General features: G+C 43.0%; 1 protein-coding gene across 3 annotated transcripts in view; it reads left to right on the forward strand.

Moving 5' to 3' along the window:
• The window catches only part of COBL (cordon-bleu WH2 repeat protein), a 694,630-nt gene that overhangs the window by 538,277 nt on the left and 131,561 nt on the right, over positions 1 to 24,792 (forward strand). For 2 of the 3 annotated variants that reach the window (XM_073678323.1, XM_073678322.1), the window contains one exon: positions 5,146 to 5,319. The exons of the other annotated variant lie outside the window; for it this stretch is intronic. In XM_073678323.1, the coding sequence (XP_073534424.1) occupies positions 5,146 to 5,319 (174 nt within the window). The remainder of the gene's footprint in view (positions 1 to 5,145; positions 5,320 to 24,792) is intronic. 3 annotated transcript variants of the gene reach the window in all.

The raw sequence follows: 24,792 nt of genomic DNA on the forward strand, positions 1-24,792 counted from the left end.
AACACATTGTACATGTGCTTTTTCACAAAACACCAGTGGTTCACGTAGTGAATCTTACAGTTCTAACTTGCCAACCGTGGTCTGTATGGAGTTGTTCAATAAAGGGCCCAAAATTAAGATAATATAGATGGGAGAGGTCTCTATGAATAGGAATTCCTAAGTATTTGATACCCTGTGAGGGCCAGGCAAAGGGAAAGTTGGACTGGATGGAATCCTATATGGATTTGGGGAGGGAGACATCGAGGGCCTCAGACTTCGCTGCATTGATTTTAAAATTTGACCATGTAACAAAGTGATCTATTTCAGCCATAACAGCATGGATGGATATATGTGATTCAGTGATATATACTAGTACATAATTAGCAAATAAAGAGCACTTGTACTCGGTGCCTCCCACCTCAATCCACCTAATATTGGGGTTATGGCGAAGTGATGAGAGCAGGTGCTCCGTCACTAGGATGTATAAGAGAGGGGACAGAGGACATCCCTGCCTTGTCCCATTGGTGATTGTGAAAGGTGATGAAAATGTTCTGATGCACCCCCTGGGCCTTGGGACACCCGGAGCCGGACCATTTTTGGTGGATGCTGGTGGTTGTAGTCTTCGTGGCGGCGACCCGGTTCCGTGGCTCAGGGTGGTCAAACCAGTCGCGGAACTATTTATGTGGTTTTGATGTTTAAATGTCCGACTACGCCACCCGTGGATTGCGGTCAGAGTGAACCGCCGCTGCAGGGCAGACCGCTGAGGCTGGTGTTGTGGGTGCAGCAGAGCGTAGCATAACTCCCCACGAGAGGAGTATAGCCTCAGGGCAGTGTATGCGGAGGATGGGGGTGATGGTGCAGGGCAGCAGCAGTAACGACACTGAGTCAGTGATGCAGTCCAGGGCCTTTACTCACAGTTCTTATTATCCAGACCACGTCTGCAGGTAACGGCTGCCCACGTCGTACTGTGCTCACCAGGTGAGGGGCTCAGACAACTCCCAGATAACTTTGGAGCGCTTCACAGGACCCCCTTTGTGTGTCCTTTGTCTGGCCTTTCTTACCAACACTTCTGTCCGGCTGCCTCGGGCCTCCTCTTGGTAAACTTGGCGCCATTTTCCCTGACCCTATGTGCTGCCCTCCTAGCGGGTGTAGCGAGGGGCTGCGCCACATAAAATGTCACAGCCTCCGGTTTGTAGCTGAGGGTCGTTTCCTGCCTCCACTAGTTTCGGGGACCGGTCTCCCCCTTTGGCCTGACCCCTCCATGCAGGTGGATTCGGGCGTGCGATGGTGACTCGCCCGTCCGCACCCCTGGGATCCCTTCGTTCCTCGTTCCTGGAGCCTTCTCCGCTCCTCTTCCTTCCTTCTCCCTCTTCCAGGCCTGGGCCTCTGTTACTAGGCCCGCCTCCGGAACAGAGCTCATGCAGAGCCCCTGCTCCCTGCCACTTCTGCTCAGACTTCTCTGCACTGAACTAAGATGGTGCCCACCTTTTATACTCCCTTCTCAATGCACCCAGGAACTGCTTCCTCCCTGCTCCTGCACTACAGGGTTCCCCTTCCTCAGTGTTCCCTCCCCCCACTCCAGCCAGGAACAGGGACTGTCGTGCCCATCTCAGGGGCATATTGGTCGCCCTGCCCCACGGCAATGTGGTGTAATGCATGCAGGTGTCGGGTCCTGATCCACACTCCATCCTTACCTGAGAGTGAGATATCACACCTCTGGGTGAGTTGCAATACCTCTGTAGCAACCGAGCCCTCAGGGTGCTACAGTTCCATTTATCTTCAGCCTAGGTGACGTATTGCGATACAGGGCCGTGATTTTTTCTATAAAAGGGTCCCCTAGACCCTTACCCCAAGCTTTTTAAGAGAATCATATATGGCGTGCCAGGAGACTCTATGGAATGCTTTCTCAGCATCCAACGAGAGTATCTAATTACAAATTTTTAACTGCATCTAGCCCAGGAAATACTTTGTGCCTAGTAGCAGTGTCTGCTAGTCAGCGGATTATCCCGGCTGTTAAGCAAGCTACACCACCTGTAGTTTGGACACTTAATTTTTTCAAAGGAAATGCTTCGGGACCACGGGATACTCAGTGAAGAGCATCAGGAGGCACCCCAAGGCATAGGGGCTGGGACTGGCAGTAGGATGCCTTGCGGTGGACAGCCGAGCTCGATCCTTATAAAAGCTTTTTAACTGCAGCAGCTTTAGTGGACGCTACTGGAGCTGGAATTACGCGGCTGCTGGCATGACACTTGCCCTCCTATAGATCCTTGTAAAAGGATTTAAAGTGTATTCAATCAAATTAGAGAGACAATTTAAATTAAAAAGCTTAGACCTGCCTCCACCACAGGGGGGCTCGCTCGACCCACCAGCGGACAGGCACCAGTATTGGGAGAGGGGGGCTGGCCGTCAGGGTTCACCGCGGCTCTGGCACAAACCCGGCGACACGGAGGTGGCACGGGCAGGAGCGGACTGAACGTGTCGGCTTCTCACTTTTTGGATTTTAGAAGGGCATGACATGCCTATATCTGTGTCTCCCCCTCCTTTTACTCCTCCACCTCTTTTCTTTTCTCATGACTATATGTACTTGTCACTTTTCCATGTGTTAGTTGTGTCTTCTGAGCAGTTTGTCAGCTTTTGGACACCTTTGAAGGTGTTTTATATGTGTTTCTATGTGTTTTTGTTTGCCTGCCATTGGTTTTAACGGTGTTCGAAGGTGTTCGACGAACAGTTCGACGAACAGTTCGGCGAACACACGGGTGTTCGACGAACCGAACCGAACTCGAACACTACCGGGGTGGCTCAACACTAGTAATGACACACAGCTCTGCTTTACTCCTCTCACCTACTGTACTTGGAATCACATTAGGCTTCCAGCAGTAAGATGAGTGAAGAGAGCAGAGCTGTGAGTCATTAAATGTCTTTCCATATCACCCCGAAAAAGACGATTCTGACTTTCACAAGGGACATTTTCTTTATTTTTTCCATTCATGATGCTTTTTTCTTACGCCAATGATGAGTCAACATGCAGAGGAAAAAGTAAGTGCCCCCAGAATGGATTCTATGCTAAGGCCCCCTGGCTTATAGTGAAAATTAGCATATAAAAATTACAAGCTAATATCTCTGCAAGGACGATGAGAAATTCAGAAATAAAAGCTGTTTTATTCAGCACTTCAGGCACTATTTCATGATGTGGCCAGTTTAACCTGCTAAATATAGTGAAAGGCCTTCTTTAAAGCAATAATTCATATTGCCATCAGAGAACATAGATATGTAAGATATGGGAAATGTACTATTAATAGACAATAAAAAGTCTATATGAGATCTTAATAATTTGCAGTCTTTCATTTATGGATTGCTAGACATTCTCACAACCTTTATTATACTAATTTTCCATTCATTTTGCTTAGAATTTTCATAATTTTCTAAACCATATTGTTATCTTCATTCAGTAACTGAAATCTCAGTCCTGCCCTTATCACGACTTCATGTTTTGGCTCATGTTGCACACACTTTACTGCCTGCTTCCTATGTACACATTCATTGCTGAAATTGCTGGCATCACAGACATGGTAGAAACATTAGCAAGGAATTTTGTTTATTATACTGGTAAAATTAGGTAAAGAATGCTACAGATTCTATCAGTAGGATTAACTCCTTTAAGCAGTTTATATGTGCATGTAGGTCATAGGAAGCTGAATAAAATGATACCTTGTCATCTGATGATTTATTCCAGAGAAATCCACATTTTTCTTAATTTGTAAATCAGCTGTTAAGATCTATGGGCGGGACACTGATCTGCATGAGAATCTGCCTCCAGAGCTTAGTTAAATGAATGGGGCATTACCAGTGTGAGCCATGTAGGGAATGACAGCCTGCACTCCTGATCTCACAGCAGAGCTGATCCTTGGCCCATAGATCTGAACAGTTCATTTACATATTTAGGGTACATTCACACTAGCGTATAAATCGGACGAATGCAATCAGATTAAAAGTTGGATTGCACTCGGACCAATGTTATTCAATGAGGCAATGCAGATCTGTGTATTTTTTCTCAGCTGTATTCGGCATGGTAAAAAAGTTGCAGCATGTTGCTATTTGACTCCAAAATCGGTACAGTGCGAGAAAAAAATCGGATGCCATACGGACCATCAGTATCCAATTTTTCCGGATACATTACAATTCTGTAGCACAGGAAACTAAATAGTCTTGTAAATGATTAATAACTGCTGAGTAAAAAAACAGATTGCACACGTATGACAAGTAAGAAAAAAATTGTCCCACTTTTCTGGATAAGAATGGGACCCATTTTTTATATGCTAGTTTGAGCGTACCTTAAGAAAAAGGTGGTTTTCTCTGGCATTACAGACCGCAAGCTATAATTTTATTCAACTTTCTATGACTTACATGGCCATATAAACAGCTTAGGAGGGTTGATCCTGTTGATAGATCCCCTTTAAAGATGCTGTATCTTCAAAAGTGCCTCACATTTCTGAGATTTATTTTTATTACAGCATATTAATTCTCAACATTTCAGTAAAACATTTGTACATCTAAGGACTCAGATAAGGGTATTTTACGTCCTGATGCTATCCATATGGAAAACGGAAAGTAAATATACCTCACTTACCAAAGGAAGTCATTGGGGTAATTAACATGTGTGCTTTAACATGCAGAATGATGTGTGGAAAAAATCACAGCATGCACTACTCTGACTTTTTGGGTCAGAATCAACTCAATGAGTATATTAAAAAGCAGATGCCATATGTACACCATTCCTAAGGCATCCACTTTTAACTGATCCATTACAATTAATAACAGGAAACTGTATTTGGTAAAAAAAAATTAATTGTTGATGTATAAAAACAATCCTTATAGATGTTGTATGTTTGTAAGAAGAAACTGACTTATGAATGGCATAAGAATGACGTTATAGATGAAAATTGTCCATTTTTTTCTGGAAGATTTTAAATATGCTCAGATAATCATAGCCTGCTACAATTGCCCCAATTACTCCTCACCTCACTTTAATACATTATTTGATCCAGATTTCTTATTGAAATAATGGCACCCATTTTCTAATCTAATGGGTTTGCATAATTACAGTATAGTAGAAATAAGGTACAATTAATACAGTCTGCATAAAATAACTTGTGTATCTTCATATAGGTAATGGACGGCAGGTACCACAAAAGCCCCCAAGAGGAAACTCCCGAAGCCCACCCCAGTTAATGATACCCCCACCCCCTCCCTACCCTCCTCCTGATCATGACATTGTGGACCCATCAGTGTTTGAAAATGGAGCTCCTCTAACAGGACCAACTAGACCCATACCTGCTAAACGTAGGTTCTGAACAAATCTAAATTTTGATATCCTCCTGTCAGCTCCACTTTTACTTTGATATGTCCTGCTTCTCCTATAAGTGTCTATGCCCTTTCTCTTTCCCTTCACATTCTTCCTTTCTGGGGTCTTTACAGATCACTGAAATTTCTTATAGAAAATAAGAAACAGAATCTGATTGTCTTGTCACCTTTCAAGGAAAATGGCGATAGCCAAAGTGATCTTGGAAGACTACCTAGGTCTACATTCTATTCCTTGGTGTCACTTTTTTGTATATGCATTTACCTTAATACTTTCTTTTAAAGGTTTAGTCCTGCTCCGCTCATCTCCACAGCCACATGTGGGCGGGCCAAGTGACATCACATCTACACTTCCACTATCTGTAGATGTCTTTCACCTGTCCCTTTATTATGAATAGAACATATGCATTATACCAGCTGACAGCAAATATCAATAGGCATGATGTCATCTGCTCCACTCACTAGCAGGACTATCAATTTAAATAATTTTAATATATGGTATGCTACTTTCTATTGTATTATATATTTAGGTTAATATTTACATTTTGAACAAGTTCAGAAAAGAAATGTCTGAGCTTCTAGAAAAAAATAAGAAAGGAATGTACAGTATTGTGGACAAGAAGATACAATAATTGTGTCTTGTATCAAGACACAAGAAATGATTATAAACACCAACTGCAATTTCAGTATAACATCTCCCAGCAAATCTTAACCATATTATGTACAGCTATATGAAAATGTTTGGGCACCCCTATTAATCTTAAGCTTAATGTTTTATAAAAATTGGTGTTTTTGCAACAGCTATTTCAGTTTGATATATGTAATAACTGTTGGACACAGTAATGTTTCTGCCTTGAAATGAGGTTTATTGTACTAACAGAAAATGTGCAATCTGCATTCAAACAAAATTTGACAGGTGACATTAATATTTAGTAGATCCTCCTTTTGCAAAAATAACAGCCTCTAGTCGCTTCCTGTAGCTTTTAATGATTTCCTGGATCCTGGATGAAGGTATTTTTGACCATTCCTCTTTACAAAACAATTCCAGTTCAGTTAAGTTTGATGGTCGCCGAGCATGGACAGCCCTCTTCAAATGATCCCACAGATGTTCAATGATATTCAGGTCTGGGGACTGGGATGGCCATTCCGGAACATTGTAATTGTTCCTCTGCATGAATGCCTGAGTATATTTGGAGCGGTGTTTTGGATCATTGTCTTGCTGAAAGATCCATCCCCTGCGTAACTTCAACTTTATCGCTGATTCTTGAACATTATTGTCAAGAATCTGCTGATATTGAGTGGAATCCATGCGTCCCTCAACTTTAACAAGATTCCCGGTGCCGGCATTGGCCACACAGCCCCAAAGCATGATGGAACCTCCACCAAATTTTACTGTGGGTAGCAAGTGTTTTTCTTGGAATGCTGTGTTTTTTTGCCGCCATGCATAACGCCTTTTTGTATGACCAAACAACTCAATCTTGGTTTCATCAGTCCACAGGACCTTCTTCCAAAAAGAAATTGGCTTCTCCAAATGTGCTTTTGCATACCTCAGCCGACTCTGTTTGTGGCGTGCTTGCAGAAACGGCTTCTTTCGCATCACTCTCCCATACAGCTTCTCCTTGTGCAAAGTGCGTTGTATAGTTGACCGATGCACAGTGACACCATCTGCAGCAAGTTGATACTGCTGCTCTCTGGAGGTGGTCTGAGGATTGTGCTTGACTGATCTCACCGTTCTTCTTTTCTGCCTTTCTGATGTTTTTCTTGGCCTGCCACTTCTGGCCCTAACAAGAACTGTCCCTGTGTTCTTCCATTTCCTTACTATGTTCCTCACAGTGGAAACTGACAGGTTTAATCTCTGAGACAGCTTTTTGTATCCTTCCCCTGAACAACTATGTTGAATAATCTTTGTTTTCAGATCATTTGACAGTTGTTTTGAGGAGCCCATGATGCCACTCTTCAGAGGAGATTCAAACAGGAGAACAACTTGCAAGTGGCCACTTTAAGTAGCTTTTCTCATGATTGCATACACCTGGCTATGAAGTTCAAAGCTCAATGAGGTTACAAAACCAAAAAAAGTGCTTTAGTAAGTCAGTAAAAAGTAGGTAGGAGTATTTAAAACAAGAACATGATAAGGGTGCCCATACTTATGCACCTGTCAAATTTTGTTTGAATGCAGATTGCACATTTTCTGTTAGTACAATAAACCTCATTTCAAGGCAGAAACATTACTGTGTCCAACAGTTATTACATATATCAAACTGAAATAGCTGTTGCAAAAACACCAATTTTTATAAAACATCAAGCTTAAGATTAATAGGGGTGCCCAAACTTTTTCATATAACTGTATCTATGGAAACATTCACAGTGATCAATATTAGAAAATAGATAGTCTACACACACACACACATTATATATATATATATAATGTGTGTGTGTGTGTGTGGCTTGCAAAAGTATTCACCCCTCTTGGCATTTTTCATATTTTGCTACCTCACAACCTAGAATTTCATTGTTTTTTTTTAAGGTTTGCATCGGTTCATGTAAAGAACATGTCTACAACTGTGAACATTTGGTTTTCTTTTTTTGTAAAGCAAGCAACAAATAGGACGAAATAACTGAAAACTTTAGTGTGCATAACTATTTACCCCCTAAAGCCAGTACTTTGTAGAGCCTCCTTTTGCGGCAATTATAGCTGCAAGTCATTTTGGATAAGTCTCTATGATCTTTCCACATCTTGCCACTGGGAATTTTGCCCATTCCTCAAGGCAAAACTGCTCCAGCTCCTTCAAGTTAAATGGTTTCTTCTGGTCAACAGCAATCTTCAAGTCTGGCCACAAATTCTCAATTGGATTAAGGTCTGGGCTTTGACTAGGCCACTCCAAAACATTTACACGTTTCCCCTTAAACCACTTGAGTGTTGCCTTAGCAGTATGCTTTGCGTCATTGTCTTGTTGGAAGGTGAACCTCCATTCTAGTCTCAAATCACTGACAGACTGGAACGGGTTTTGCTCCAGAATATCCCTATATTTCACACCATCCATCTTCCCCTCGACTTGGACCATTTTTCCTTTCCCTGCTGCCGAAAAACATCCCCACAGCATGATGCTGCCAGCCCACCATGTTTCACTGTGAGGATGGTGTTCTTGAAATGATGAGCTGTGTTGGTTTGGTGCCAGACATTGTTTTTACCTTGGTGGCCAAAAAGTTCAATTTTGGTCTCATCTGACAACAGCACTTCCTCCATACATTTGGGGAGTCTCCCACAAGTCTTTTGGCAAACTCAAAGCAAGCCTTATAATTTTTGTGTGTAATTAAAGACTTTTTTCTGCCCCCTCTTCTATAAAGTCCACCTGGCTGACAACTACTCCAGTCTCTGCTTGGGAACTCTACAGCTCCCTGAGGGTTATCTTGGGTCTCTGTGCTGCCTCTCTGATTAATGCCCTCCTTGCCAGAGCTGAGAGTTTTGGTGGGCCCTCTCTTGACAGGGTTGTTGTGGTACCATATTCTTTCCTTTTGATGATAATCAATTTGATGGTGCTCGAGGAATGATCAGAGATTGAGATATTTTTTAATAGCCCAACCCTCACTTGAACTTCTCTACAACTTTATTCCTGACTTGTTTGGAGATCTCCTTGGTCTTCATGGTGTTGTTTGGTTAGTGGTGCCTCTTGCTTAATGGTGTTGCAGCCTCAATGGCCTTTCAGAAAAGGTGTGCATATAATGACAGACACTTAGATTGCACACAGGTGGACTTCCTTTCACTAAGCATGTGACTTATGAAGGTAATTGCTTGCACCAGAAGTTTTTAGGGGCTTCATCGCAAAAGGGGTCAATTCATATGCACATGCCAATTTTTAGTTATTTGATCCCATAAATTTAATTTATGCCTGTATTTTTCTCACTTCGCTTCACCATCTTAGACTATTTATTGCTGATGCATCACACATAAATCCGATTATAAAAATAGCAAAAAGCCAAGGGAGATGAATACTTTCGCAAGCCACTATTTGTACATATATATATGTGTGTGTATCTGTATATGTGTATACATATATATATATATATATATATATATATATGGTATAATTATTTTTGTTTGATTGCATATATGATGTTGAGTTTTGTGTTTGCAGCTTGAAAATTGTCACTTGTCTGAGTTATTGTTCCTTGCTCATTATATATACAGTATGTGTGTTTATACCCAAGATCCCCTTATTTAACCAGACACAACATGTACATGTGTCAGTGCCTGGTGCTGCAGCTCATCCTTGTGCTTTCTGAAGATCAGTATTGATCATACAGTTGAAACCAGAAGTTTACATACACTATATAAAAAGACACATATGCATGTTTTTCTCAATATCTGACATGAAATCAGAATAAACCTTTCCCGTTTTTGGCCAATTAGGATTACCATAATTTTTTATATTTGCCAAATGCCAGAATAATAAGAGAGAGAAAATGTTTTAAGGCATTTTTATTACTTACTGCAAAGTCAAAAGTTTACATACACTAAGATTACTATGCCTTTAAACAATTCTGGAGTGCCCATATGATGATGTCATGTGTCTGAAAGCTTCTAATAGTTTTTTTTGGCAACATCTGATTTAATTAGAGACACACCTGTGGATGTATCTTAATGCACATGTGAAACACACTACTTCTTTGTGCACATCATGGGAAAGTTTAAAGAAATCAGCCAAGATATCAGGAAGAGAATTGTGGACTTGTCTGGCTCATCCTTGGGTCCAATTTCAAGATACCTGAAGGTGCCTCGTTCATCTGTGCAAACAATTATACGCAAGTACAAACAAGATGGAATGTCCAGCCATCATGCTGCTCAGGAAGGAGACGGGCTCTGTGTCCCAGAGATGAACATGCTTTGGTCCGACATGTGTATATCAACCCAATGACAAAAGCAAAAGATCTTGTGAAGATGATGGCGGAAGCTGGTAAGCTTGTGTCAATATCCACAGTGAAATGAGTACTGTATCAACATGGGCTGAAAGGCCACTCTGCCAGGAAGAAGCCTTTGCTCCAAAAGAAACATAAAAAAGCCAGATTAATGTTTGCAAATTCACACAGGAACAAAGGCCTTAATTTTTGGAGATATGTTCTGTGGTCTGAAGAAACTAAAATTTAACTTTTTGGGCATACTGATCATCATTACGTTTGGAGGAAAAAGGGAGAAGCTTGGTAGCCTAAGAACACCATCCCAACTGTGAAACACGAGGGTGACAGCTTCATGTTGTGGGGTTGTTTTATTGCAGGAGGGACTGGTGCACTTCACAAAATAGATGGCATCATGAGAAAAGAAGATTATGTGGCAATACTGAAGCTACATCTCAAAACATCAGCCAGGAAGTTAAAGCTTGAGGGGAAATGGGTCTTCCAAATGGACAATGATCCGAAGCATACTGCCAAAATGGTAACAAATTGGCTTAAGGATAACAAAGTCAATGTTTTGGAGTGGCCATCACAAAGCCCTGATCTCAATCCTATTGAACATTTATGGGCAAAGCTAAAAAGGCAGGTGCGAGCAAGGCGACCTACAAACCTGGATCAGTTACACCAGTTTTATCAGGAGGAATAGGTCCAAATTCCGACCAACTATTGTGAGAAGCTTGTGGAAGGATATCCCAAACGTTTGACCCAAGTCATTCAGTTTAAGGGCAAAACTAATGAAATGTATGTAAACTTTTGACTTTGCTGTAAGTAATAAAAATGCCTTAAAACATCCTCTCGCTCTTATTATTCTGGCATTTGGCAAATATTAAAAATTATGGTAATCCTAATTGACCTAAATGGTAAAGGCTTATTCTGATTTCATGTCAGATATTGAGAAAAGCATGCATATGTGTCTTTTTATATAGTGTATGTAAACTTCTGGTTTCAACTGTACATTGATCACTATATATTCCCAGAAAAAAACTACTAGACTGAAACTATTACATGCACAACAAACTACTGATAGGTACAGTGCATAATATGATTATCTCATTACAATGGCACCTGTCAAGGGGTTAGATATATTAGGTAGCAAGAGAACAGTCAGTTTTTGATGTTGTGTTGAAAGCAAGAAAAATGAACAAGTGTAAGTGACGCGCCCCTGGGCCTGTGTCGCGCTGCGTTGCGCACGCGGGAGCTTACCTGGAGCCGGATCTCTTGAGGGTTGTAGTCTCGTGGCGGCGACCCGGTCCGTGCCCAGGGAGTCAAACTGAGGGGCGATGTAACAGCGGTAGATGTAGGACGACTACGCCACCCGTTGAATGCAGCTATGGAGCTGCCGCTGCAGGACAGTCCGCTGAGGCCGGTGGATGGATGGTGCAGCGTAGATGGTATAACCCCCAACGGGAGGGGTATGGCCTCAGGGCAGCAGATGTGGATGATGGGGGTAGCAGGAACCACTCAGAGACGGTGCGGTGTAATTCAGGGTCTTTACTGGTAACAACGATAGACCCTCCCGGAGTACTTGCTAGTGAACGGGGCCTGGTCAGTCCTTGAGCAGATGGGATCTCCCCTGGCCAGGCGGAGTTGTAGGCCTCCCAAACTGACTGTACTCTTCTGGCTACCTTGCTAGAAGCGGATATAAGTAGCCCACGTCCCTGAGTGTACCGTGTGGTGCTCACCCGTATGGCCGGTGACTCGGGGCCTTCTAATGGCTTCCGCTCCACGATGGCGGTGTTGGTCCCACGCGTGCGACCGTGCCTTCGGGTTTCTGGGCCTGAGGACCTGAAATCCCCTGCCGGTCGGCTTCTGCTGCTGGGTAAGAGTTAGTCCCCACAGCCTCGGACGCCGGGTCCGGTAAGAAAGCTTCTCAGTCAGGGCGAGCTCTGCAGCTGCCAGCCCCTGACTCGTAGTAGTAATGCTTCTGCTGTTTCTTGTCTCTACTCTCCTTGACTCCAGGCTCAGGCCCTGGACAGGGCCTGCCTGTGGAGCAGAGCCCATAGAGCAGCTCTGCTCCCTGTCTTCTCCTCTCAGAACTCCCTACCCTGCCTCAGCCCCAGGTTTATATAGGGGAAGTCCTTCCCCTCCCAAGACTGGGCAGGAGGTGTGGCATGCACAGGATCCCTGACCAAAGGACCTCCCACCTGCTCTCAGACGTAATATCTCTATCACTGTGGCAACCAGACCCCTGGGGTGTCACATTCCCCCCTAGTGAAATTTAGTACTCCGGGACTAAACATATTTTTGTAACATAACAAAGTATAAACAATAACATTACAATAAGGAAACGCATAAAGCTGGTCACGGCGTGTCCGTAACCGGGTGCAGTCTTTGAAGAAAGCAAGGTGTCCATTTCACCAAAACAGGGAGACGTAACCAGGTAGGGGTCTGTCTTACCCCGAGTCCTTAACAGTCTTTTAGTCCATCCTGGGTTACGCTCCACTAACTGTACAAAGGATTCCCGGTAAATCCACCAAGGACTCCTATAAATAACTGGAAACACATAATATTTACAAGATATGGCCGCTCTCAGTCCTCGGCCAGTGGGGATAAGGATTGGCTGCTCACAGTCCTCAGCCTGTGGGGAGATGGGATGGCTGCTCACAGTCCTCAGCCTGGTTAAGGATAGGGGACACACGGGAACAGTTCACACTTGTCCCAACGGGGACCATATTTTAATTAGCAACACAAGTACCCCTACGGGTAACTATGTACAGTTCCACTTTACCGTACTTCAGTAACGGCATCCTCCTGCTCCTTCTTGTGTGTAGGCTTCAGACCCGTCCGGGTCCTCTTGGCTTTCCTCGTATTGGTAGTACTGCAGCTCCTCCTTGGTTAACGTGGAGGGCGTACAGTCCTTTTGCACCTGGGGAGTTCAGGCCTTGCGACCAGGCGTGGAGAGGGTCGCCGTTGATGACGCCCGGGGTCAGAGGGTGCAACTTTGGGCCTGGGCGCGGGCTGGTGGTGGTAGTGCCCAGGGCTGGAGGGCTTGGCCGCAGGGCTTGTTGCGGGGGCTGGAGCAGGTCGGTGTCTGCAGCGCCCGGAATCGGCGGCTCCACCAGGGGGCCCGGGAGCAGGCTGACGCTGGCAGCGTTCGGGACAGGGAGACTCCTCTTACCTGCTCCCGCGACCGCTCCTGCGTCACGCGTCTTCTCCCGGCGCTGGTCGGGGCCGGCGACGACTGGGGCACTGCCGATGCTGGGCAGCTTAGTCTGCTGCCGGTCCGCCATCTTGCTGTCCGTTCCTGGTGTCCTCCTCCCCCCTAGTGGACCGTGGCCTACCTTCCGGAGATCCTCTTCCGTAGGCCGCGGCTCCGCAGTCAATCGTCGGGGTAGAGGACCTGGCGTCGCGCTCCTGTGACGTCGGCGTCTGCTGGGCTCCTTCCAGGACCTTACGCAACGTCCGGACGTGAGGCGGGGCTTCAGTTCTCGCGCGCTTTCGGAGTCCACGCCCCTCTTCTTCCCGCGCGGCGTCTCCAAGATGGCGCCGGATGGCGGGAAAACTCCTCGGATGGCGGGAAGAAGGCAGAAGATGGCGCCGGATGGCGGGAAAACTCCACGGATGGCGGGAATCTTCACAGATGGCGGGAATCTTCACCACTGGTAAGTTTGAAAAGTCTCTTTTTCAGGCACGCGGTACCCGGTGGTTGCGGGCACGAAATCCTGCCAACTACGCCAAAGTTGACGCGCCCCTGGGCCTGTGTCGCGCTGCGTTGCGCACGCGGGAGCTTACCCGGAGCCGGATCTCTTGAGGGTTGTAGTCTCGTGGCGGCGACCCGGTCCGTGCCCAGGGAGTCAAACTGAGGGGCGATGTAACAGCGGTAGATGTAGGACGACTACGCCACCCGTTGAATGCAGCTATGGAGCTGCCGCTGCAGGACAGTCCGCTGAGGCCGGTGGATGGATGGTGCAGCGTAGATGGTATAACCCCCAACGGGAGGGGTATGGCCTCAGGGCAGCAGATGTGGATGATGGGGGTAGCAGGAACCACTCAGAGACGGTGCGGTGTAATTCAGGGTCTTTACTGGTAACAACGATAGACCCTCCCGGAGTACTTGCTAGTGAACGGGGCCTGGTCAGTCCTTGAGCAGATGGGATCTCCCCTGGCCAGGCGGAGTTGTAGGCCTCCCAAACTGACTGTACTCTTCTGGCTACCTTGCTAGAAGCGGATAAAAGTAGCCCACGTCCCTGAGTGTACCGTGTGGTGCTCACCCGTATGGCCGGTGACTCGGGGCCTTCTAATGGCTTCCGCTCCACGATGGCGGTGCTGGTCCCACGCATGCGACCGTGCCTTCGGGTTTCTGGGCCTGAGGACCTGAAATCCCCTGCCGGTCGGCTTCTGCTGCTGGGTAAGAGTTAGTCCCCACAGCCTCGGACGCCGGGTCCGGTAAGAAAGCTTCTCAGTCAGGGCGAGCTCTGCAGCTGCCAGCCCCTGACTCGTAGTAGTAATGCTTCTGCTGTTTCTTGTCTCTACTCTCCTTGACTCCAGGCTCAGGCCCCTGGACAGGGCCTGCCTGTGGAGCAGAGCCCATAGAGCAGCTCTGCTCCCTGTCTTCTCCTCTCAGAACTCCCTACCCTGCCTCAGCCCCAGGTTTATATAGGGGAAGTCCTTCCCCTCCCAAGACTGGGCAGGAGGTGTGGCATGCACAGGATCCCTGACCAAAGGACCTCCCACCTGCTCTCAGACGTAATATCTCTATCACTGTGGCAACCAGACCCCTGGGGTGTCACATAAGGATATGAGCAACTTTGACTAGGGCCAAATTGAGATGGCTAGAGTACTAGGTCAGAACATCTCCAAAAAAGCAGGACTTGTGGGATATTCTTGGTATGCAGTAGTAAATACCCATTAAAGGGAAGGTATCACCTATATTACTTTTTAAGAAACAAAGAAAACTTATTGGGGGCGATGCACCCAAGCTTTATCTTCAGATTTCTGGCAAAAAAACATTGAAAACACAAGGCAAGGCTGCTCAAAAAGATTGCAACTTTTGAATTTTCACGACTTTTTTGCTTGGCTCTATCAAAGTGGGTGCGACAGGAGCGTGACAACGCTGTAGTAAGATTTGTGCAAGATGCACGCTACTGTGCACTTCATCTGTTTCATTAAGAAGCACTTTGTTGGTTTAAAACAGGGGTGCACACATTTTTTTTGTTCTAAGGACCACATTGTCATAGTGAACCAATTGATCCCAAGTGCCACAAAAAAATTTAAATGGCTACTTACATGAATAAATCACCAGAACCACCATCAGTACATGAATACATCACCAGAATAACGTTTTGAGTATTTGAGTAAGATTTCAAGAGTTTCTGCTACAAAACAAAACACCCTAACTTGCACGAAGTTTTTGGAGCAAATACTCTCCAAATCCTCCTCATAATCTCAAGACCCAAAGTTTTGAGGGTTTTTGAGCTTTAACATAGCCATGTAGCACATCATCTGACCAGTTATGAATTACTACATGTGTAGAAGATTAGGACCACTGCCAGTACATGAATCCATCACCAGAACAACCATCAGTACATGAATGCTGTATCAAAACCACCATCAGTTTATGAATACATCACCAAAACCATTGCCAGCACTTGAATACATCATCAGATCCACATCAGTACATAAAAGCAGCACTGTAACCACAATCATTAAATGAATGTAACACCTGAACCACTGTCAGTGCATGCATGCAGTAACTGAACCGCCAATAGTATGTGAATTCACCACCAGAACCATTGTTAGTGCACGAATGCAGCACCAGAACCACTGTCAGTATATGAATACATCACCAGAACTATTGTCAGTACATGAATATATCACCAAGCTTATTACAGTGATAAATTGCAATGTCAGGTCACTGTACTGCCTGAACCTGCAACTCCCAGTATTTCCTTAATAATGGTAATGAGATGCTGGAAATTGTTGACAGTCATCATCAGACTGCGGACCATACAGGAACCGCAGTACTGATGAGATGTAGTCAATGTCAGTATAAATATTTCCATCTCAGGTTTTTTGCAGCACTTTCCGACACAGTGCCCTTAAAAATAAAAGTATCATTATAATTCCCCTTGAATGAAAATATCACCCATGCTGTGCCTTTGAATAAATAATTGCCCCTCACTGTGCTTCCTGCACAAAACATGTCCCCCACACTATCCTTCTTATAATACATTGCCTCCTTTTTGTCCCTCCTTTATAAATTATAACCACAACCATGTCCTCCCTTATAAATTATAACCACTACAGTCCTCCCTTATGAACTATAACTGCCACGCTGTCCTTTATTGTGAACTATGGCCTCAATACTGTCCTCCCTCATGCTATCTTCATCTTCCGTGTCCCCCCATGCTCCCACCCCCACAGTGCTAGCAACCCCAACTGTCCCTCCACGCTCCTACCACTCCATACTGCCCCTCCCTTTCCCATCACTCCATAGTGTCCCCACACTCCATGCTGTGTCCACCCATGTTCACACCACTCCATGTTGTCCCCCAAGTGTATACTGTGTCCACCAATACTCCCACTTCTCTATCATGCCATCTCACACTGACTCCTCTTCCTATTGCCCCATACCCATGCTTCCACCTCTCCCTACTGCCTGATCTCCATACTGTCCCCTACACTGCCCCTCTCCATAATGTCCCCCACATTGCCCCTCTCTGTAATGCCCGCACACCCCTCCTAACATGCCCCGTCTCCATAATATCCCCCACACTACCCCTCTCCATAATTTCACCACACACTGCCCTTCTCCGTAATGTCCCCCACGCTGCCCTTCTTTATTCAGCTCCCCCCCCAAACAGCTCCCTGTCTATACTGAGCCACTTTTCACAATTTTCCACCCATCGCCCTATAACGTGCCCTCACAATGACTAACCACCCTCCCATCTACAATAATATGACATTTACATTTCAACTCCTCCATGGAGTATTTATTGTTCCCTGTCATCTCCGCTGCCTCTGCTGCACTGCGGTGACAGCAGCAGTGTGATGAGGTCAGCAGCATGATGGCCTCATCATGCCGCTGGCACTCCATGTTGGGGTGGGCAGCTGAAGAGCACTTCTCTGTCCCTGTTCCAGCATTCAAATATTCTAAAATATGCAAATACATTTGAATACAGGAAAAACAAAACAGGTGTCTCCTTGTTCCTCAAGAAATCCTTTGGTGGGCCGTATGTGGCCCACAGCCCATATGTTGTGCGGTCTGGTTTACATTTTTATTTCATAAATCGATAATACACATGAAAATAAGCAACTTTGTCATATATCTTATCAGAAATCTGTTTCTTTCTCCTCCTGCAATGATTTTTCACTTTTGCAGCTAGCTCCTTCCTCCTCCTTTCCTCCCCATTGAACATTAGCAGAAAATGTCATCTATCTCAGTAATAGAAAAATCTGACATCAGTGAAAACTGATTTTACCACTGAATACAAAGTTTACAAAATGAAAGAACAGTCCAGGAGGAGACAGAAGCTGATTTCTCTGATAAGATATATATGAAAGTTTCTTATTTTCATATGTACTATGAATTTCTGGCAAAAATATAAAATGACGGTTACTATTTAAGCATTAGGGAATGTGCCAACGTCAGAAATATATTTTCAGTTCATTTAAAATATTTATATTATGTGCACTTATATGATTAGTTGTATACAAACACAACAATACTCTTGTGAGGAAGAATTTAATAGCCATTATTTTTAATTGTGGAGGAGCATTAGCAGGAGAAATAAAGGAAAGTCCACAATTCTTTAAATTTACGATGAGTCCAAATTCATACTCCTGCAGCTCACACTGCACATAAAGTCACAGTGGTTTTCACTCACCATCCTTGTTCCATAAGAATAAAATGACAAGTCAGCTTGTGTGCAGTAGTTTTCTGCTGGCGCTTGTAGTTGATTAATCAACATTTATTCATTCCGATCTCTATCTCGGATATTCCTTGAAAAATATTAAGCACAATAACATAGTGTAGCAGGCCTCAAGCTGGCATAATAAAGAAAATGTATATTCTTATATACTCACAAATAGCAATAAAAACACGAGTTGTATAAAATTATGTATAATCCTCGTGGCACACTTGACTTCTGCCCGATTTTGGGTAAAAAGCTTTCACAGCTTTTTCCAGGGTCTGTCTAGTGTGTCTAGTGCCACACTTTAAAGAATAATTAAATATTTGGGACAAAATTATATACTTTTGTGTCTTTTTAATTTTCTGCAGACTTGAAGCCCCTTAAATTATTCAAAAGACTGCTGAGAAGTGCACAGCTCAGGAAACAAGAGTGCCTAAGTGTGCACCAAGAAAGCATAGAGTTTCTATTGAATTTATACTATGCTTTGTGTGTGCGCTTAGGGAGGAGGTATATAATCATGTCTTCTAAGCTGCTCACTTCTTGTGGGTCTTTTGAGTGATTGGTGGATGTCTCAGGACCTGGAAAAGAAAAAGTGACACAAGAATATAAAATGTTCCAAACAGTTAGTTACTCTTTAAATAGTTTGATAATATCCATATTGACTCCATAATGTCTAATTTATGCAATGCTAGAATCGTAATAGCAGCGCACCTGCTGTTTAATATTGATCATTCATTTTAGTTATTACAAATATTTAAATATATGGTCAATATGAAATGGCAAGTGCATTGTTATTACTATTTCTAATAATAGATGAATTGGACATTATAGAGACAATAGATGGATATTATGAAGCTAAGAGATGTAACTATAGAATTTTTATCTTATTTTAAATACTGTACTAGAAAATGTGATGTATGGAAGAATTATTTAAAGTATGGCACTAAACACCCTACTCACGCCATGGGAGGATCTGTGAATGCTACACTCAGCTGATCCACACAAATGAGAAGATATGTATATCATCATACAGTTATGGCCGAAAGTGTTGGCACCCTTGAAATTGTTCCATAAAATGAAGTAGTTCTCCCAGAAAATTATTGCAATTTCACATGTTTTGTTATAGATATGTTTATTTCCTTTGTATGTGTTGGAAAAACACACAAAAAAATTGAAAAAACTGAAAATTGGACATGATTTCACACAAAATCCTCAGAATGGGCCGTACAAAATTGTTGACACGCTCAGCTCAATTTTTAGTTGCAGACCCTTTGGAAAAAATAACTGCAGTCAATCGCTTCCTATAACCATCAACAAGATTCTTACACCTCTCAACTGGAATATTGGACCACTCTCCTTTTGCAAACTGCTCCAGGTCTCTCATATTTGAATGGTGTATTCTCTCAAAAGCCATTTCAAGATCTCTCCACAGATGTTCAATGGGATTTAGATCCGGACCCATTGCTGGCCACTTCAGAACTCTCCAGCGCTTTATTTGCATTCATTTCTGGGTGCTTCTTGAAGTATGTTTAGGGTCATTGTCCTGCTGGAAGACTCATGACCTTGGACGCAAACCCAGCTTTCTGACACTGAGCACTACATTGCTACCCAAAATCCTTTGGTAATCTTCAGATTTCATGATGCCTTGCACACTGTCAAGGCACTCAGTGCCAGAAGCAGCAAGACAACCCCAAAACATCTTTGAACCTCCACCATATTTGACACTAGGTACTGTGTTCTTTTCTTTGTAGGCCACATTCCAACTTCAGTAAACAGTAAAATGATGTGCTTTACCAAACTGTTGTATCTTGGTCTCATCTGTCCACAAGACGCTTTTCCAGAAGGATTTTGGTTTACTCACGTATATTTTGGCAAACTGCAGTCTAGGTTTTTTATGTCTCTGTGTCAGCAGTGGGGTCCTATTGGGTCTCCCGCCATAGCATTTAATTTCATTCAAATGTTGACGGATAGTTTGCGCTGACACCCTGAGCCTGCAGGACAACTTGAATTTCTTTGGAACTTGATTGGGGCTGCTTATCCACCATTTGGACTATCATGCGTTGCAACCTTTCATCAGTTTTTGTCTGCCATCCAAATGCAGGAAGATTGTCTACAATGCCATGGGTTTTTAAACTTCTTGAATATGTTACACACTGTGGACAAAGGAACATCAAGGTCTCTGGAGATGGACTTGTAACCTTGAGATTGTTGATATTTTTTAACAATTTTCATTCTCAAGCCCTCAGACAATTCTCTTCTTCTCCTTCTGTTCTCCGTGCTTAGTATGGCACACACAGACACAAAAATGCAAAGATTGAGTCAACTTCTCTCCTTTTTATCTTGTTTCAGGTATAATTTCATATTGCCCACACCTGTTAGTTGCCACAGGTGATTTTGAACGAGCATCACATGCTTGAAACAAAGTTGTTTACCCATAATTTTGATAAAGTGCCAACAATTTTGTCCAGCCCATTTTTAGGGTTTTGTGTGAAGTTATGTTCAATTTGCCTTTTTTCTTTGTTTTTTGTGTTGTTCCAACACACACAAAGGAAATAAACATGTGTATAACAAAAAATGTAATTGCCATCATTTTCTGGTAGAAATATTTCATTTTCTGGAACAATATCAAGGGTGCCAACACTTTTGGCCATGACTGTATGCGGACAGTCCATGGTTGCCCATTTCTAAATACCTTTAATTAGCACTACGTAGTAATTACAGGAGGTGATAGTACCACTTTTTTCTTCTGAAGCACTGAAGGGAAATTGACCTGTGAAGAAGGAAAAAACACTTCAAGACAAGTAAAAGCTGAATGGAATTGTGTTCTTTTTTTTTCTCTTCATGGCAATTATCCTGCATTTACCACGTTTATTTTGATCTGTGGGTCAGGACAATTATGGTAATAGCTAAGGATGAGTGGATCCGTGGAAGTTCGATTTCTGGTACCCTACCCGAACTTTATTCCAAAATTCGGTTCTGGTACCAGAACTTTACCCACACTTGAACCAGAACTTGAACCCTATTAAAAACAATGGCGATCTTTCTCCTCTCCCTCTCCTTCTCCCTTTCTCTCTCCCTCTCGGACTTCCCCCGTAATTCTGAACATTGTAACGGACTTACGAGAGAAGTCTGTGTTCGTCATTTAGCACTGGACACTAACTGTCCGGTACTAACCCTGAACGACCCTGAACTTTTAAGTTTGGGTTCGCTCATCTTTAGTAACAGCTAATCTATGCCATTTTTTTTTGTTTTATTTTTATGTTTTTTACATAAGAGACCATTTTTTTTGCGTCGCTGTCTTTCAAGAACAATAACGCTTACATTTTCTGCTAATTTATAAGGGTTTGTTTTTTGCAGGGCAAAATGTATTTTAATTTTGGGGAACATGCAAATTATTGATCCCTCGATGAGTATTTGGTGCACTTTTGACACTACCTATTTTCGTCTTACATTTCCAGAAAGGTGTAAAGGAATCTCGTGCTCACTGTGCTTTTTTTGTAATATTATGTAAACTGACCAGCAGTGCATTTGTGAAACCCGCAAAATTTTCCACATAGACTTGAATGAAAAGAGAAAAATCTGCAGAGAAAAAAACACGTGCATTTTTAGTGTGTTTACGCAGCCCATGTACGCATTTAATATGCACATCACACTATAACTTTTAGCAAAGCCAAGTTAGAGGAAGTATCCAAAATTAATACCTTTTAGTTGAGACATGACATACCAAAAAGAGACAAAAACACAGGTGAGAAAAACAATAAAGCTCACGTAGACAATCTGCTGCATCAAAAATGCACCAAATACTCATTGTGGGATCTTAGCCTTAGGTGGGGGTGCCACTAGCGTATGGCATCCGGTGCGAGAGCATCGGATGCAATTCGGCTCCTGCTCTGCTGCGAGAGGGAGCCGAGTGTCAGTCCTCTCACACAGAGAGGATCACAGTACAGCTGCGGAGGGGACGGAGAAATCAATTTCTTCATATCCTCTGTTGCTGGCACCGGTGGGAATCGCTCTGCACTCAGGTGATATCCGAGTGGAGTGCGATGTTTCACACGCACTCATAGACGTATATGGGTGCGTGCGATCTGAATCCAGCATGCAATCACAGCATGCTGCGATTTTTTTCCAGCCCGATCGCAATCTGATCGGAGCTGGAAGAAAAAACGCCACTGAGCACACCATCATAGGATTAAATTGGTGTGAATGCAATTTGATTTTTTATGGGATTGCATTCGCCCAATTTAATCGCAAGTGAGAGCGAGCCCTTACTCTATTTTATTAAATAGCAATTTTGGCATTGTTTTTTTACATCGTTAACATTTTTTTGGGCTATAAAATTCTGAGAGTTAGGCCACATTCACACGTTCAGCATTTGGTCAGTATTTTACATCAGTAATTGTAAGCCAAATGTACGCCCCACAATCTCGTTGTAAGAGCTAATGCGGTGCCAAAGGAAGCTCCCTTATTCTGTATAACCACCAAGAGGATAAGCAAGAGGCTAGAATCAGAAGTTTCTCTGGTTCCATCCAACAAATTAGGTCCTGGGCTCCAGGTGTTATTGCTCCGGCAGAACTTGTGAACCTGTGCAATCACTCTGACTTATTGTACATCTTGATACATTAACTGAAGGCATACTGTGATATACCTGTTGTGTCATTTTGCTTTAAAAACGACCTTCCACTTGCTCCAAAAAATGCATTAAATACCTTGTAAAAATGCCTGAGCACCCCTCAGTACAATATGGTTTAATATTTCACTATACAATGAATATATAAGAGCTGAAACCGTAATACCCCTTAAGGGTGAATTCTCATGCTGCAGATTTTGTTGCAAAAATTTCTGATATCTAAATCAATTTGTTTCAGATAAATGGGACAATTTCTAACTTTCTGTAACAAAATCTGCAGCAAATGTGCAACATGTGAACATACACTCATAAGGTTTTTATGGATCAATATCAGATCGTGAAAGCCCAATGCTCGGCACACCTGCAGATCAGCTGTTCAAGAAGGTTATGTTGGTCAGCCGAGGACTGCAGTCTTTTCTTATACATTGGTCTGCCTACCTAAATATCATACCCTTAGTAACAGCAGTGGAGAGTATTCAAGTGCTGCAATATTCAGCACAGCTACTACTAAGCGTATGGTATGCAGATAGACAATGCAGTGTAAACTATCAAGTGGTGATAGCGTTCAACCGTGCACTGTAGCCTCTTCAAAGAGATAATCTTTCGTTAATGGTCTATGGTACTGTTGGATAATTTTGAGAAGTTAAATATTATTGCAGTCCATATTACTCCAAAAAAGCATAGTAATATAAAAAAAATAAAAAAATGACACCTATATTAACATCACATAAAGTAAAAATGAATCTGATATTTTAACTTAAGAAAACGGTTGTGCCAGTACATCTCAAGAATTTTCTACAGCCAAGAGAAAATATAGCTGCCTGCATATGTGACATTGTGATATTTATTTGTTTTATCATTACTGTAACTTTCCTGTCCAATTTTACTAAAAACACTTAGGCCCCGATTCATCAAGACCAGAGATGTCCACCTCAGTTTAGGTGGAGGGGCCTGTTGGAGTCAGATGCTCTTGATTCATTAAGAGGCACATGCCTCTTAATAAATCAGGGGTGTCTGACAAATGGCGTGTACCTCACCACTAAATTTATTCCAGCTGTGGTGTCACATCCCCATTGTGCCCCGGTCCTGCTCCAGCTCTTCCCATTTTGTTGGAGCTCGGTGTAAATTGCGTAAAAATCCCAAAGGTTGCAACATTTTTGCGTAACTCCGCATTCCGCAAAAATGTTGTGACTTTTCAAAACCATTTCCGATAGAAATCTTACAAAATTACTTTAATGAAAGGGGACTTATATATTACAATCTTAACAAAATGTACTGCTAAGTGACTTTTTGCTCAAAGAAACTGAATGAGAAAGTTCCATCAGTTCTGCTGAGAGTCACATGCCATTGCAGTCCCAAATTTGGGTTCTGTATGTTTGGCCTCTTGGGCACTGCTCTCCAGTCTTGTAAGATTGCTCTCAGCTTCTGTATGTGTGTTATTTTGTACTTGCTTTTGTAAGGTTATTGCATGCATTTCACTTCTTATAACTCATTGTGTTTTTGGAATGTTCTGATTTCAAAGTCAAAGCCTAACTAACAATCAGTGGTTTGCTGAGAAATTTTTGTTTTGTGATTGCCTTATTTTCTGAAAACAGTGCGGAAATGATGGCCTGATGTGACCCTTACAGTTACACTTACTCATCCTGCATTCTATCTTGTTTCTCTTCTCCGCAGTTTACTGCTGTGCATCATTCCCTTCACAAACCGAGCGCTGCTGAAAAGGCTCTATCCATACACTTCCCATTTTTCACCTGATCTCTACTGTTCCTGTCCTTTTCTTTTAGATTTATGGGCTTCAAAGAATATCTTGGAATGAATGTGTTTTTTCTGTATATCACACTTTCTTATTTAACTTAATGACACAAATTTTCTTGTACTGTAAAAGGTCTGAAATGTATTTGCAAAGTCATATTCGAAAGTTGTTGTTTTTTTTTTCTAATTTCACAATATATAGATATGATGATTTTTTGATGTGGTGTTCACATTGTAAAACTTCCTAAAAGATTGAGTGATGAAGTAAAGTTATTT

The sequence above is a fragment of the Phyllobates terribilis genome, unplaced genomic scaffold, assembly GCF_046119375.1.
Source record: "Phyllobates terribilis strain yellow unplaced genomic scaffold, ASM4611937v1 Scaffold_4__5_contigs__length_816908805, whole genome shotgun sequence".
Classification (NCBI taxonomy): Eukaryota; Metazoa; Chordata; class Amphibia; order Anura; family Dendrobatidae; genus Phyllobates; species Phyllobates terribilis.